Source organism: Pelodiscus sinensis, chromosome 1 (genome assembly GCF_049634645.1).
Source record: "Pelodiscus sinensis isolate JC-2024 chromosome 1, ASM4963464v1, whole genome shotgun sequence".
NCBI lineage: Eukaryota > Metazoa > Chordata > Testudines > Trionychidae > Pelodiscus > Pelodiscus sinensis.
Window position 1 is genome coordinate 299,331,907 of NC_134711.1, and position 18,094 is coordinate 299,350,000.

At 39.6% G+C, this 18,094-nt stretch overlaps 1 protein-coding gene across 2 annotated transcripts in view; it reads right to left on the minus strand.

Moving 5' to 3' along the window:
* The window catches only part of MTUS2 (microtubule associated scaffold protein 2), a 458,817-nt gene that overhangs the window by 240,442 nt on the left and 200,281 nt on the right, over nucleotides 1-18,094 (minus strand). For both annotated transcript variants that reach the window (XM_075919209.1, XM_075919208.1), the window contains exon 4: nucleotides 3,380-3,586. In XM_075919209.1, coding sequence (XP_075775324.1) covers nucleotides 3,380-3,586 — 207 coding nt within the window. The remainder of the gene's footprint in view (nucleotides 1-3,379; nucleotides 3,587-18,094) is intronic.

An 18,094-nucleotide genomic window follows, 5' to 3' on the forward strand; every position in this document is an offset into this window, starting at 1 on the left:
TGCCTGAGAACTGTGGATTCAAATCCCTCCTCTGAACTGAGCTGAGAGAAGATGTGGACTTTTCCAATCTGAGGACAAATCCCACACATTTTCTGACCCAAACCAAATATTTTTCCAGATCTTGACAGTACTTTAAAAAAAAACAATTATTTGCTCTACTCACAACAAACAAGAAATCACCTTACAGGGACCTGTCTGAGTGAAAAAGAGAGCACCTCAAATGTATTTCTGTTTATGAGAATCAGCAAGCATGCAGTCTTTATCCACTGCCATAACAAGATTATAGGCCAAGGAAACCAGAACAGGATCTGTGCCATACCCAGGCTTAAAGCTTTCAGAAAAATCGAGATATTGAGAATATGGGGCAATGCTAGAGCTCTCATACCACAACCTCACTAATACATTTCTCCAGATAAGGAATGTTACACATCTCCTTAAACTAGATAATCATATTTCAAGCCATTTATGTGTGTAGAGGTTATTTAATTAATCCATTTTAATTTGCCAAAATTAAACAGTAGTATAGTTGCTTTGGAAAATAACATGACCAATAGGTACCACTACAAGAACCAGCACCTTAAAACATCCAATGGTAGAAAAAAATGAGATGGGATCACTTGAGGAAAAGATTATCTAGATTTAATATCATCCTTTCTTCTATGTCCCTTCTCTCTGCAATTATAGATCTCTGCTTTCAGAAACAGTACTTTACCATTTGCTGAAAAGAATGCATGTTTAGTTCACTAAGACAGATATCAGATCCACAACTATTGTATATTTGGATATCTGATCTCCACAATTTACTGTATATTTGAACTGCTAAGGTGTTTTCAATACTATTTTATGTTCCTGATGCGCAATGGTGCTGCTTAAATGGGAAATCATGTTATCTTTAAAGATTTATAAAGCTTCATCATTTAGCACTCTGCACCCCACTGAGGCAGCATATAAATATTCAAAGTTTACCCTCTGTTCAGCAAATTAATCTGATTTAGTTACATCTTATAGTCCAAGTTAGTAATTATCAAATCAGCTATTTATATTAAATGAAACCACTCTTCCAATGGACAGAACAGGAAAATAAATCATTTGTCCTGTTAAGATTTCTTAAGTAATTTCCCCCCTCCCTTTCTATTTTGTGCTATGGCTTCAATCCTCAGGTACCTTGGTGACCTTTGGGATACAAACCTCACTGGAACAGAATAAACGTTAGTCTAATTCAAGCACATTAGACTCCAATTTCCTTGATCTATAGACTGTGTTCAAGAAGAGTTGGGAGAGTTTCAATCTGATAATATTTCTATTACATTAACTATTCAACATCAAGGAAATCAATGCAAAATCTCCTATTAGCTATTTAGAAATAAATCCATCTGACCAAGTTTAAAGTTATCCATAATGGATTGAAGACAAAATAAAAACAGGTTTTGCTTCCAGTCCAGTAGTCTCCAGGTTACTAGACATCTCAAGTACAGACACCGTGCTTGGAAGATTATACAATAATAAAAATTCCACCACTTTATCCTTTAAGAAAAGGATTTTTCCATGCATTCAGATGAGGGGAAGACTGTTCTTCACCCTTCTCAAATGCAAAAAGTGATCTAGTGGTCTAATCGTGGGCAACACTATGGGCCTGGGAAACAAAGTTTCTATTTTTGGTTTTGCCCTGGAGTAAAAAACTCAGCTGGTAATAGGTAACAACCGATAGTTACAGATGGATCCAGTTAAAACCCCAATTTGAAACACAGAAATTTCAGTGTTGTTCAGAAATCATAACATGAATCTAAATTTGAATTGTACAAATGGTACAGTCTTTAAACAAATAGTCTGAATTAAAGTCTCTGATCCAAACATCTCTACAAAACCTTTGAGGTGTTGGAAAGCTGGATCCAGGTGTTGTGGACCAAGTCCATCACCACATACAAATTAAGTTGCCCCTCTATTTCAAACTCATCAAACATTGGATTCAACTGCCTGCCTGTCATATGACTTCTTCCAAAGTTTATGGGGTTTTGTACTCCTTAGAATATACACAAGATTGTGATCACAATTTCATCAGCATAAATCTAGAGTAAACATGCTAAAATCAAAGGACTCAGAGAATTAACTAAAATGAAAATATTTTAATATAAGATGTTGGAATTATAGTTAACTTCGACTAAGGTTGTATTATATCTGTACACATGTAGTTTCTAGCAGGAATGTGGTAGCTTGGATTAAATTAGTGGTGACCATTCCCCCCTTCCCCAGGCCATAATTACCAAACAAATGGTGAATTTTATGAATGCACAAACTTGGTGCAAAAACCAAAAAACTTCACAACAAAAGAATATTCATTATGAAACAAGTAAGAAAAAAGAAGAGTCTACCAGTGCAATAAGGATTCTAGCATTATGCATTTGTCTTCTGCATTTCAATGACCCCATATAAAAAAAGTGCAAAGAAGAAATCCTGAGGATTTTTGGGTATTTTTGTTTTTATTTACTGTAGATCATCTATATTTAATATAAAATCTAAAAGATATAAGACCCAAGAGCATCCTAAAGCTTCTGGAATTTTATGCAATCTGGCACATTCAATCTGAATCACATGAAGACTGATAACAGTTGCTTTGAAATTGACACGGTTCAGGCTGAAACCAGTCTTCAAAGAAAATCTTGCATTGAAAATCCTCAATCCCCATTTATGTTCCGAGCCCTTGGCATGTATGTATTTCACAAGGAGTGCACACTTCAGCCTGCATTATTTAGTCCTTAATAAAATTAACATTAGCTACAGAAAACAGGATTTGAGATGACATTTCAGCCAACGGATCTTTCCAAAACCGAAGACGAGGCCACAGCTAAGAAACCAATTCTGATCCTATTTTGTACCCTTAGCATTATTTGATTAACTTGCTAAACCTAGTTTAACACATAACACATTAAGATTTGCGTGGAAAAATAGAAATGAGAAAGAATGTATTATTGAGTTCATAATAACATTCCCCCTAAAATGCCTGTCTTCCATGATTGCAATGTGCTGACCAAAGACATCCACTGTATTTATTTATTTCAGCTTATAAGAAGGAAAATTCTGAAATAGGTAAAAATAGATTATAAAAACGAATTCAGTACATCCTTTAAAGCAATTTTCTCTGCAACGGGAATAGCATTCCCCTCTATGCAATTTATCTTTAGTAATTATTCATCCACCATTATTTATTAAACATTTTCAAACTGGAAAATCAGAAGTTTAAATCCCCCAACCTTATGGAAAAGAAGAGACTGTTAATGTGTCATGAGAATTAAACTAACCCTTTCACCCATGCCCCCTTTTGAGCATTTCTGGGATGCATCTTTTAAATATTAAAAAAAAGAACACTTTTTCTATGACTTACGGTTGGTTGTTCTGCTTTGATCACTCTGAACGCTGTCATTTGACTGGTTGCTTGACACAGAGGATACACTTGAGCTCCTGACAAAACCAAATGCTGCCAGCTTAGCTGCTGGCAAGCGTGAATAGCCAGGAGGCCGAAGTCCAGATTGACATGGCTTGGGGAGATTGGATTTTGCAGCATTTGGGCATGGGCCATTTTTTAGGTCAACTGAAAAAAAGAAACAAAAAAAGTATTAAAATTGCAAAACCAGGACATGTCACAGAATACTTAAAATAAATCAATAAATTGATACAACATGAAAGTGAACATGTGTTTTAAAAGCTGCCTAAACTGCACGGGTGTCTTGGCCTCACTGGTGCCAACTATATATTTAAAACAATTACAGTGAAATACACTGAAAATCTGAGAGGGTATAAAGAAAATCCCATCCAACTAATGGACTAACAAGCAAATAAAATCTTTTATAAACAAAGTTATTGGATCACTTTCTGCAGTTAAATACTATTTTAGCTCTGTGAACTAAAATAATTTTAAAAATCAATATATAGATGATGTGATTTTGGAAGCTACATGATGAAACATTGTATCAACAATGGCAGCATTCCCACAAAGAAAAGGATTCTTTAAAAGCCAGATAAAGTTGCTAAATGAACTCACCCACACACCCACACTCTTAAAAAAAGGAAATGTTCACATCACATTCCAAGGCTAGATGGAATCACTGAGGAAATTTATTCTGGCCTTCTTTAACACTTACCACAGATTGTTCCAAAATAATGTCAAATCCTGAATTAAAAATTGCCAGTGATGGAGACTCCACCGCAACTCCCTTAGGAAGTTGTTCTAATGGTTAATTATGTTAATTGTTTAAAAGTTTTGCCTTATTTCCTATCTGAATTTGTCCACTGTCATGTTTCGAGACATCAAATACAAAAGGAGCCAGAAGACACCAAGGACAAGCTCTAACTCTAATTTTATTATACACAAAACAGTAAAGAAAAGTAATGCAAAGTTCCATAGATCTAGTCCAATGAATGGGGTAGTTAACACAGACAATCTAATAACACCTACACCTAGGACACTACACAAGATATTCAACTTTAAGGATATTGATACACATGTACTTATTTCTATAAATCATGCACAGTTCCACCATTAGCAAGCTTATGATTGTCGGATGGAAGGTTGCATCCTCTTTCTTTCCCCATGAACAGAGGCATCCACAATGCATTTGCGGATAGGAACAGGTTCAGCTTCTAGTTGTAACAAGTAAGGGGACACCTTACCCAGTCTCTCCCACTGATTATCTTTTCTACACCTATATTTGTACTCGACTTGGTCATTCTAATAATATCTACCAATTGATTATGTATTGTATAAGATATCTATTATGCCTACATTTGAGGTACATCCTGCCAGGATATTGCAAAAACTATGTGCTTAGTTACCTGTTTTATGGCTGTATCTGCCTTTTTGCTTATCAGAAATGAAATGTACCAGTACCAGTTCACTCCTGGTTCTCTTGTCTAGTCATGCTGTACCATGTTGGATATTCATGATTATGCAAAAACATTCCTACCTCAAAGCTCCGCCCCCCAGTTCTGTAGACACCAGAACTGGAGACAGTCTTCCAGCAGCAGTTGTACTGGTTACAAGCACAGAGGTAAAATAACGTCTCTCTTCCTACTCGAGAGATCCCTGTTTATGCATCCAAAGCCTGAATTAGCCCTTTTGGCCACAGCATCACACTGGGTCCTCATGTTCAGCTGATTATCCATCACAATGCCCACATTTTTTCCAGAGTTGCTGCTTCCGCCACCCTTGTAAGTATGGCCTACATTCTTTGTTTCTGCCATTGTGTAAGTGTGACCTTACACATAAGGGATGCTTAGTACACCTTCACCACCACTTCCACTGTCAGAATTCTCCCTGATACGGAAGTTTCAACCTAAGCAGATGAAGTTTGGCTAAGTTCTAAACATCTGAAAACAAGAGTTTAAAATGGAATATATTAGGCAACCTCAGCAATAGACATTGTCACCAGCTGTACCTCTAGAGTAATTATGGGTATGTCTACACTACCCTCCTAATTCGAACTAGGAGGGTAATGTAGGCATACCGCACTTGCAAATGAAGCCCGGGATTTGAATTTCCCGGGCTTCATTTGCATAAAGCCGGCCGGTGCCATCTTTAAATGCCGGCAGTTCGAACCCCGTGCCGCGCAGCATTTAAAAATGGCGCCGGCCGGCTTTATGCAAATGAAGCCCGGGAAATTCAAATCCCGGGCTTCATTTGCAAGTGCGGTATGCCTACATTACCCTCCTAGTTCGAATTAGGAGGGTTGTGTAGACATACCCTTGGATAGCTGTTAACTGATTATCCTTCTTCATTCCACTTCTAAACTTTTTGTTAAATGCTATGGCTCAGCCAAACTTTTCTAGACAACTCAGAAATGTTTCATAACTATCCCAAATTATCTTTAACTAGGGATATAGATATGGAGTTTGACTTTTGTTTGAAAAGCACAAAAAGTCTGGATGCTAATCCAAATTAGATCTAATCTATGCAAACCCTTTTAGAATACAAACTTTGATTAAAAACATGCAAGAACATTTTTTCTTCTAAGTTGTCTATTATTTCCTTCTTCCAGTTAGGCTGAAAATACTGCAGTTCTCTCCTGATATTTTGGAAATTTCAGGTTTCCATCTCTTTTGGACTCTAGGGCTGTTTCCAGACTCAGGGGTTTTTTTCGAAAAAAGTAGGCTTTTTTTGAAAAAACTTCCCCTGCGTCTAGACTGCAGCCGCGTTCTTTCGAAATTAAATTGAAAGAACGCGGCTTTTCTTTCGACGGCGGTAAACCTAATTCCACAAGGAAGAACGCCTTCTTTCGAAAGTGCTCTTTCGAAAGAAGGCGTTCTTGAAAGCAAACAGGCTTTTTAGAAAGAGAGCATCCAGACTCACTGGGTGCTTTCTTTCAAAAAAGCGGCTTGCTTTTTCGAAATTCCGCGTGCAGTCTAGACGCTCTCTTTCGAAAGAGGCTCTTTTGAAAGTATCTTTCGAAAGAGGCTCTTTCGAAAGTATCTTTCGAAAGAGCTTCTTTCGAAAGAGGCTTGCAGTCTAGACATAGCCTAGGGGTATGTCTACATAGCAGTGTTATTTTGGAATAACTGATGTTATTCTGAAATAATAAAGAGCGTGTCTGCACTACAAGCCTTTATTTCGAAATAATGTTGAACTGGAGGACTTCTTACTCCAACTTCTGTAACTCTCATTTTATGAGGAGTAAGGGAAGTCAATCTATCACAGAGAGCTTTACACACTTGGGTAGTATTATCAGGCAAGATGGAGGCATCAGAAGCAATATCCAGAGCAGACTCAGTAAAGCCAGAAATGTCTTCATGAGTCTGAATGCTGTATAGAAGCCATCATAGTACAGCATCCATACCAAACTGAAATTTTATCAGAGCTGTGTTTTATCAACACTATTATATGGATCAGAATGCTGGCAGATGACAGAGTACCACCTTAATAAATTGTCGACTTTTCACACCCAGAGGATCCTCCATATTTTTTGGCCAAGAATATTTCCTGGGGGAGGAATAGCTCAGTGGTTTGAGCATTTGCCTGGTAAACCCAGGGTTGTGAGTTCAAGCCTTGTGGAGGCCATTTAGGAATTTGGGGCAATAATTCCATCGGGGTAGTACTTGGTTCTGCTATGAAGGCAGGGGACTGGACTGGACTGGATGACCTTTCAAGGTTCCTTCCAGTTCTAGGAGATAGGCAATCTCCATTATAAAATAATTTCAAATCAGGACCTTGTGCAAACAAGATGACAGGGCTAATATCATTATGAAAAGATGCTGGAGATGGATTGGGCAAGTGCTCAAGAAAGATGGAAACTGAAGGGAAGCGGAAATGACAATGACCCAAGACAATATGGCACCAGACAGTTAAAGTAGAAATGAAGAGCATGAAACACACTTGGGGCACTATTGAGAGCTGGACAGAGACAGAGAGAAGTAGAGGACCTTTGTTGCTGCCCTATACACCAGTGGGCATGAAGGGAAATCAAAGGAAGAGTGTTCTTCCTTCAACTTCCTGCTGTGTAGACAGCACCTAAACCTGAGTTAAGCTATTTCAACTTATGCTATGTAATTGATTTAGCTGAAGTTGCTTAATTCAACTTTAGCCCTGCTATGTAGAGGAACCCTAAGTGTGCAAATCCATAAGAAAGTGAAAAAGAAGAAAATTTTAAAAATAAATTTTCCAAAACATTCTGAAAAGTTGAATTCTAGAAATGTAGAAAAATGTAGGGTCTGTATGTGGGTACGAAACTTGTGATATTTCTGAATCCACCCCTACTTCCATCTGTCATCAAAGTTCTTCAAGGAAGTAGTGAGATGTTTAAAAGCCACCAGGGTTAAACATTTATTCAATCAAAATTTTCACCAAATTTGTCCCAGCTCCTCTCCCCACTTTGTGAAACTGCTTTAGGGTATGTCTACACTATCCACCCTAGTTTGAACTAGGGTGACTAATGTCATTCGAACTTGCAAATGAAGCCCAGGATTAAAATTGAAGAATATTTCAAATTAAGTATATTCATAATCGTATAGGGAAAAATGGGAATAAACTGCTCAGCAACAAATACACCATTTGTATTTTCACAATATTTAAATCCAATATTTAAATCCACCACTAAATTATATAGGTCGTAGCTTTTATTATGTTTAATTAGGGATTACTGTTTGACAAGACTCTATGGAAAAGAAAAATAACTCTGAACAGAAAAATAGTTTTAAGTGGTATTGGAATTTGACTTATACTTGTGTATTTCAGCACAATAATACTAACCAGATTTTTTTAAGGAAAACAATTCTTTTGATGTAAAAATATATGTAAAGCTATGTAAAACTCCCCCAATCTGTTTTTTAAATGATTTCCTTTAAGTTACTCGACATAAGAGTAAAAGAGTTATCCACTAAGCCAATAAAGGGATTTACATGGAAATCTCCTAACTTAGAAAAACATTTAATAACTTCTCAAGATTTTAGGTAAGTACTAAGATTTAAGAACCCAGCTGTTTAAGTGTAAAGTCTTTTTAAGAGGTCACCAGAAGACCACGGGAACACGTGCACACACAAAAGATTTTTGCTTTTATACTTGCACACTATTTTGGTAACTAGTGTATTTTGCAGGAGCTCCACTTGCTCACCTTTTTGCCCCGACTTATTATATGAAAATACACCACAAATTCTTTCATGCAGTTTCTAGTGTTTGATCTGATGTATCACAATTTGAACTGCTGGACTTGAACAAAGTGCTCAGCTACTAACCTACGCTATCCTTCCATAGTGCTACCACCATGATCTGGAGTGACCATCCCCTAGAAACCGAGAGGATAATCAGGTCTCTTTGGGCTATTAAATCCTTTCAGCCTAATTTTCCACTGCCTTGTAGCATGTGTAGGTGCCATTTAGACCTGTGTAAAATGAGCCCAAGACACCCCTCTAGGCTGCTGGCCTGTCTCCCTGACCCATGAGTTACTTGCTGCCAGGTTCCAAGTCTTTCATGACCCCTCCTCCAGACCACTGTTTTATTCTTTACCCATAAAACTTCAGCCCCTCCCCCAAAAATCAGAAGACAATTTTTCTTCCCAGTATGGGCTACAGCTCCCCAAGACTTTTCTCCTTGTCTCTCTTAGCACTAGAACTGGGACTTGCCCTTCCCTTTCCCTCTTTCACGGCCTATAGCAGGAACTCATCTGCCTGCTGCAGTAGGGACATAGCCACAAGTGGACCTGAGTGGGCCTCAGCCCACCACTTTGTATCCAGGCCCGCTCATCAGCTCGCCCAGCGCTCCAGCCGCAGAGTGGGGCTGTAGTTTGCCTCCCATCTCTCCTGTCCCGCTCTCCTCCTAATTCTTGCCCACTCACCCAAAGTCAGGGCCCACCCAGGTATGTTGGGGCGTGCCCCATTCTGCTCTGGTGCTCTAGCCGCAGAGTGGGGCTGTAGTTTGCCTCCCATCTCTCCTGTCCCGCTCTCCTCCTAATTCTTGCCCACTCACCCAAAGTCAGGGCCCACCCAGGTGGGCCACTTACTGGCTTTTATAATCACTTAATTGCTTTCCAGGTGGGGTTTATACTTGACCAGGGCTAGCAGGCCTCCAGCTCCCTGACCTTGAAAGGGAGACTGACCTGTTACAATGACCAAATGAGAATTCTTCACTCATACCACACATAGGGGAGAGACAGATTCCTTAGACTGCACTCCAACAAAAGGAGCTACCTAAGTTAGCCAACAAGAGATGTGTGTACTAAACCCCATCTCTCAGAGACAGGTGCCTAAATTGGAATTGCAAGGGGTTTGCTCATCGCTGTTAATGATGCACAAGTAGGGGAAGATAGATGTTCCTCCACCTAGTCACATACAGGTCCTGATAGGATAGCGGGTTCAGAGGCTGCCTAACTTAGATGCTGCCAAACAGCTGGTGGAGGACTTCCTTTTAGCCCAGTGGTTTGGGTACTCATATAGGACACTGGAGATGCCTGGTTCAAGTCACTGCTCTGCCTGAAGACAAGAAATTGGAAGAGGGATGTTCCACCGCTCTGGTAAGTGTGCTAAGCACTTTAATTAAATGTTAGCTGATCATGTAAAGAGTGAGACCGACAGCAGTTAGAGCAGGAGGGTCAGACATTCGAAGAGGCGGCATCCGCACTTTGTTGGGTACCAGTACTGATACCAAAGATGGCAGCGGGAAGAGAACAGTGCCTGGATGGAGATCTTGTAATAGTGCCATGGATGAGAAGCTGTAGGCTCTTTTAATTGTCATCTGGCAGCACCAGGATACTGCCCCGATAGGAACAAGTATGGGAAAATGTCTTCTGGCTCCAGTGCACTGGTGTGCAAACAACTGAAGTGGAATGGACACATGCAAGCTCTCCCAGAAGAACTAAGTTATTGTAAAGGAGCAGCTTTCATTTTAATAAAAATCTGCCAACATAAGCTAACAAAACAGGCAAACATTTTTCCAGCCATCTGATGGCCTGAAACTAATTACAGAATTAAGTATTGTTGCCTGCACATTGCATGAGTCAGTTTCTGTGACACTTCAGCTGTCTCTGTCTGGGAATGAGAAAGTTTTTGCAGGTGGTCATTGATAACACAAGACAGACGTGCCTTGGGAGCCTCAAGGAAATTTCCAAGGAATCATTTTCTATGCATTTGTGCCACTTGTAAACTACATCTCCATACATGTAGATAACTAAATAATAACTTCCAAGAGAACGCTCTGAAATCTGAACATGATTCAGCTAAAACACACAATAAGTTAAAGACAATGGAAGTGTATGTTTCTGTATGTATAAAAAGTAACTGTAGCTCAACTATTCAAACCCTTCCTGAAATTCAGGATCTTTCAGTTTTTGTGATGCATTTCTTCCCAAAGATTTCCCCTCAGCAGGGACATTAAAGTGGATTTTCCACATCCCAGGCCAGAAACATAACCTCTTCACCCAACATACACATATTCTCACTTCCTTTTCAACATCTTGAACTGAAATTAAACCCTTACATTTTGTATTTAAATATTGGACTATTCAACATAAAATCAGTTTTAATGAAAATAATCAAGTTTTTCTTTTCACTCCAATGATGAAAAAAACATTAAAAACTTGAAAAAAACCCACAAAATGGAACTGACATTCTCCACCTAGCTCTGTTACCCCATGCTAAAGATGGGGAAACTGAGGCTTTGGGAGGGAGTTTGGGAGCAGCAAGCATAAGGGGTGGGGTACAGATGGGATGCAGGGACGCACATGCTGGCAGCAACCATGAGGAGCAAGTGGCAGGAAGGACCTATAACCCCACTGCACTTCCAGGGATGTGGTGGCAGGGTCCCACTGGGGAATTTTAAATTGCCTTGGGGGAGCAGGTGGGGCCAGGGGACATACAGGGTTGAGGGAGCAAGGAGTGCAGGGGGAGGCACCAGCACGCAGTGAATTTTGGTGGAGCTCGGTCCCAGACCAGGACTGTTCCGGGCCCATGTAACTCAATGCCTATGCCTAATCACTCAATTGCAGGTTGTCAAGAACACCTGGTCAGAAAGGGACATTGGTGGCTCCAGCTGGCTCCACTGAATGGGCCATTCAAAGTCCAGTTAGCCATGCAATGGGGACAAGGGGCTAACCCAGGGTCCTTACCTGTCCAAGTTCCATTCCAGGAAACAACTCCCAGAAACAGCCTCTAGGTCCGTGCAGCCCCCAGGCAAACTGCACGCTGCCCCCACCCCAACTGATGGCTCTGAAACTCCCATTGGCTGAGAGCCACACCCATAAAGAAGCAGCACGGGCAGCACCTGTGGGCATGAGCGTAGAGTGCCAAGCTTTGTTGGCTGCCCATGAACCTATGGGCCACAGAGACCTGGCAGCCACTTCCTAGTAGCACTGGGACCCCACACCCACTTCTGCACCTCAGCTTCCTGCTCTAGCATGTACTGTCACCCCTCACCAAAATTACCTCTCGGAACCCATATCAACACACACATACCAAAACCCTACCCCAGCCCTTAGCCCCCTCCTGTATCTCAAACTCCTCAGCCCTAGCTCCACTCCAGAGCCCGCATCCCCAGCCAGAGTCCACACACCCCCATACACACCCTAACCTCCGACTCCAGCCCAGAAAAAGTGAGTGGGGGTGGGCATGAGTGAAGATATGTCTACACTGCACACTTATTTCGAAATAAGCTATTCTGGAAGAAATACTCCAAAATAGTTTATTTTGAAATAGCACGTCTACACTACAGGGAAGCCTCAAAATTAGTTTGAGGCAGACTTCCCTTATGTGGACGTGCTACATCGATTTAGAGCCCCAGGAGGCACTGGGGAGTAATTAGTGTGACTGGCCCTGGGGAGGAGCTATTTTGAAATAGCAGCAATGGAGCCTCCACGCTACAGCTATTTTGAAATAGATGTTCTTCTTTGTGGAATGAGGTTTACAGAAGTCGGAATAAGCTTTCCATTATTCTGAAATTATTTCAAAATAACGGAATTGCTGTGTAGATGCTCGTATTGTTATTTCGAAATAACGTCAGTTATTTTAAAATATCTGTGCTGTGTAGACACAGCCTGAGTGACAGAGGGAGAGGGGATAGAACAAGTGGGGAGCAGGGCCTCAGAGAAAGGGTAGAGCCTCATGGTAGGTGTAGTCAGTTTTCTGTGATTAGAAAGTTGGCAGCCCTAATTCAGCTTCCCTGCACTCCCACACCTTTTGCTTTTCCTCACCATTTCTCCCTCTAGCTAGAACTAAAATCCTTCCTTCTCTACAAAATATCAGAAGTTAACATGTTAAGAGAAAAAATGACTTTGTAAGAAATGTATTGTTAATAAATATTTTCCTAGTTGGAGACATTATTTGTCTAAAAAACAGCAGCAGCAGTATTTAAATTAATTCTCCATCCCAGTACCTTTACTCTTAAAAAAACGCATGGCTCGATAGTCTTTCATACTAAAGAGGATACCTCACAAATCTTGTATCTCATGTGCTAGCTGATTATAAATTTTCCCAATGAGGTTGTCTGAAACAGGTTGTCCCATAGAGATTGTCTGAAAAATATTTAAAAATACCTTCAGGTAATCAATAATTGCAGGGTGAGTGGAGGATTTTTGACATTCTTGGATTGTTTCAGTTAACTCCACAGCTGCTCACATCTATTACTATAAGATGAGGAAAAACAAATACACTAGTAGAACAGTAAAGTTCCTGCAGCTCTCACTAGCCAGGAATGATGATCCGTAGCTAATGGGAGCTGCAAGGGACCATACCTGCTGATGTGCAGGTAAATAAAGTGCTGGCGGCTCACCGGGGGCTACCTCTGGCTGATTGCCCATCCCTGGCATAGAGAGTACACTTATAAAGTATGCAGATGATACTAAGCTGTGAGGGGGTGCTAGTGCTTTGGAGCATAGGGTCATTATTCAAAATGATCTAGACAAACTGTAGAAATGGTCTGCAATAAGTAGGATGAAATTCAATAAGGACAAATGCAAAGTATGCCATGCAGGGAAGAACAATCAGTTGCACACATACAAAGTAGGAAAAGACTGCCTAGGAAGAAGTGCTGCAAGAAGTGATCTGGGGTAATAGTGGATCGCAAGCCAAATATGAGTCAACTGTATAAACACTGTTGCAAAAAAGTGAACATAATTCTGGGAGATATTAACAGGACTTTGGTAAGGAAGACATGAGAAGTAATTCTTCTGCTCTACTCTGCACTGATTAGTCATCAGCTAAAGTACTGTGTCCAGTTCTGGGAGTCACATGTCACGAAAAATGTGGAAAAACAGAAGAAAGTGCAGAGTAGAGCAATAAAGTGATTAAAGGTAGAAAACATGCTCTATAAGGCTACATCTACACTGTGGCGCGATATTAATGCTAAAATGATGGTGTCAAATTTGCAGATGACACCATCATTTTTAGGATGAAACAAAGACTGTGAATGGCTAGCCAACTACAAAAGCAGTTTCTCCTCTCTTGGTGTTCACACCTCCACATCAGCTGCTAGAAGTGGGCCTCTTCCTCCCTGACTGAATTAACCTCATTATCTCTAGCTTTACTCTTGATTGGTACTCTTTTCTTATGCCTGTATATTTATACCTGCCTCTGGAATTTTTACTACATGCATCCGATGAAGTGGGTCTTTGCCCACGAAAGCTTATGCTCCAATAAATCTGTTAGTCTATAAGGTGCCACGGGACTCCTCATCGCTTTTGAAAAAAATGGGTTTGTTTAGTCTGGAAAACAAAAGATGGGCAGGGGCTATGATAATGGCCTTCAAGTACATAAAAGGTTGTTACGAGGAGGAGGGGGAAAATATGTTCTCTTTAACCTCGATGAGAAGACAAGAAACTTAAATTGTAGCAAGGGAGGTTTAGGTTGGACATTAGAAAAACCATCCTAACTGTCAGGATGGTTAAGCACTAGAAAGAATTCACTAGGGAGGTTGTTGAATCTCCATCACTGGCGATTTTAAGAGCAGGTTAAACAAACACCTATCAAGGGATGTTCTAGGGGACACTTGATCCTGCCTTGAATGCAGAGCCTGGATTAGATGACCTTTGAGGTCCCTTCCAGTTCCACACTTGTATGATCCTATGATTCTATTCCTGGAACCTGTTCTGGGTCGCAGATTTCCACACTTAGGGTATGTCTACACTAGCTCATTAATTCCTCGAGGAGTAACAGTTAATTCGAACTAAGGACTTAGTTCAAATTAACGTTTCACTTTTGCATGTAGCCGCACGGCAGTGAGTTTGGGCTAGTGAAATTTCAAAATGGCGACCCGACAGGAACATGCAAATAAAGCCCGGGATATTTAAATCCCCGGCTTCATTTGCAACTCTGGTCGCCTCATTCGCCTACCTAGCTGGAATTAACGAGCTAGTGTAGTCATACCCTCACTGCGTCCAGACACTTGATTATATTAAGCAAATGCTCATGAGAATCTGCTTAGGAACTTACTAAGTAGAAATCCTCAAGAAGATGGCTAGAACATATTTTGGATAATGGCTATAGTCCCCTGACAATTATATCAAACAATGGATAGCTATCTCTATTTCCACTGCCTTTATTCCTTCTCTTCCAACTACGAGATTCCCCTAAGTTACTTGCTTTTTTCAAAAGCTTCACTTGTTTCATTCCACATTTCTCATTTTTCATTATTCATTTTACTCCTCACACCTTTTCATTTCATTTACACACTGATTATGGAATTATGTCAAATCCTTTCTTTCTCTTTCCTAATTCCCAATGGAAATGCATCGTGTCTGATATTTTATGCTAGGCAGATATCAAAGCAGCATAAAAGCACTTAATATTTAATAAACAGAATTTAGCATTTTCTTTGCACTGTACAAAACTACAGATTGATGCAATGTATTTCAATTCTGTGATTGAAAATGCCTATGGCACCAACTGTAGAATTATATAGTTTCAAGAAAAAAGGAAATTAGACCTAGATTTCTAAAGTGGCAATAAATGTCCTTCCTTTCATTCTTCTGAAAAAAGATGTCATATTGAGACACTTCTAAATCTTCACCAATACATACAAATCACCATTCTGCCAGCTGAAAAAGTAGGCATTCAAAATCATTACACTGGAGGAACTAGGAGATACAGAACAGAATACTGTAGCATTTTCCTCATTGAAATATGAGTTTGTGATCTCTCTCTTCAAGAAACTAAGCTCAACAACTCAGACTTGCCCCCAGAACCAGGTTTATCAGATTACAGAAAAAGTGAATAAAATTGCAGCCTGAATAGCATAAATATAAAATTATAGGAAGCAACTTCAAAGTGCAAGTCTTATCTTCAAATCTCATTTGTTCATTTGATATTCAGTAGCCCTGAGTGACAACAACAAAAAATGAAGAAACAGGAGAAATCTGCAGAGACATAGTGGTACTAATGATGTACTTCACATATGTGAGCCTGTGTGTACATGTGAAAGAGAAAATACAATCCTGTTTTTATCTTTTGAAAAAAAAACCACGCATCTCCAGTAAGACTTGGGGAACTCTTGGCACCTAGATGGGGATGCTGAATACCTGTCAGGATTGGGCTCCAATCCATTAACAGAGAGAAAAATAAAAGGGTAGTGAAAGCATTTATATTAGTAACATATTCCACTTTAGTCAACTTCAGTTGTGTGGAGTTGGTCAAGATTCCCACAAAATCCAATAAGCCATTAAAATGGTAAAGATCAAACTGAAATTAACTCACACTTCACAAGGAAAAATTATTCATAAACATCAGGAAAAAATAGTAGACATTTAGGCTGCGTCTAGACTGGCATGATTTTGCGGAAATACTTTTAACGGAAAAGTTTTTCCGTTAAAGGTATTTCCGCAAAAGAGCGTCTAGATTGGCACCGATGCTTTTGCGCAAAAAGTGCTTTTGTGCAAAAGCATCCATGCCCGGTATAGACGTGCTTTTGCGCAAGAAAGCTCTGATGGCCATTTTAGCCATCGGGCTTTCTTGCGCAAAAAATTAAGGTGCCTGTCTACACTGGCCCGCTTGCGCAAGTATTCTTGCGCAAGGGGGCTTATCCCTGAGTGGGAGCATCAAAGTATTTGCACAAGACACACTGAATTCTTATATTAGAACGTCAGTGCTCTTGTGCAAATTCAAGTGGCCAGTGTAGATAGCTGGCAAGTTTTTGCGCAAAAGCAACTGCTTTTGTGCAAAATCTTGCCAGTCTAGACACACCCTTAGTTTAATTTAAAAGATGCCAAGGGATCACTATTTTACTTTTCAAAGTCAGATTGCCTTCCAATCAAAATCAGCCAATTCACATACATATTACCATATTTGCTAGAAAAACACAGTAAAGCTTTTTAACATTTATACCCTACAGACACAGTGTAAAGTGTCATTAAATGTTTGTTCAACACTTGATGTCTCTTTTAGAAACGGTAAGGAAAATTTATGTGCAATGAATGAGTGTTAAGCTCTCAGGAGAAAGAATGACATCCAATTCCCTTTGAATACACTCTATACTGTTAAGCATTTTTCCCAATAATGCTTCTTCCTTGCCTATCCATTATCGATCCTTGTCTTAAAAGTGTCATCCATTTAAGCATTTCTAAAGAACAATACACCTAAATATGAAAATGATGGTATACCATGTGCAGAGGAGTGTCATGGATTGAATATATTAGAGATATAGAATTGTATCAACTCAATCATATTTTAGCTTCATATGATGTTTACCAGCAATATGCTTGGTATCATTCATTATTATACTTCCTTTCCGCAATACTGCCTTAGCAGAGTGCAGTAATCCAGTGAAGATTATAAACTAACAAGACCCTTAATACATTGCTCTGTGGCTTGTCTGATAGTAGGAGTTCAGGGATTTAATGTTCAACTGCTTTAGGGATAGAACTGTCTTCATTATTGTTATCATCTGAGAGATGAAATACTCAGTGCTGTGCAGCCATGAAGGCTGGTTAAAGAGTTGCTGTGCTATGGAAGGAATAAAATCTTCCTCACAAGGCACTGGCTCTGCCATGAATACTGTGGCAAGACAGCTTCATGTAGCAGAACATCACACTGTGAGACTGGCTAGTTCCTTCCATTTCCATTTCTCAAAAACCTAATCCTGCAAGACTGAAATCAGTAAAAGGCTTATCTCATTAAGGACTCAAGATCAACCCTCAACTGGGGACTAACTGGCATTCTTACTCATAGTAATGGTAGCCTAGCAAGGGAAAATATTTATTATACCACAGCTGATTATGCTTTAATCAAACGAATAAATGTGAACTTTTAAGAACAAAGTATTGCTTTTATTAACACAAGAAAAGTGCTTAGGTGGGTGTGTGTATTATCTAAGCTGTATTTCATCCTGTTGCTCTTATACCACAAAAAATAAGGCAGATAAAAGGGAATAATTTAACATGCCACCACAACTGCCTATCAAATTAAGGGACATAAGTTAACAGAAAGAGATCAGAGGTTTGTTCTGACCCATAAAACAGTAGTTTCAAACAAAGAAAATACTTATATTAAACTATCAGAGCTATATGTCATATTTAGTACTCTGGAGGACATAGGTTCTGATAGACTGCTCTTTTCATTTCAAATTATAAACTGAATTTTCAAAAACTATAACAAAATGGAATTCAATTCCTCACTTCCAGTGTTAAAACGTAAGCTA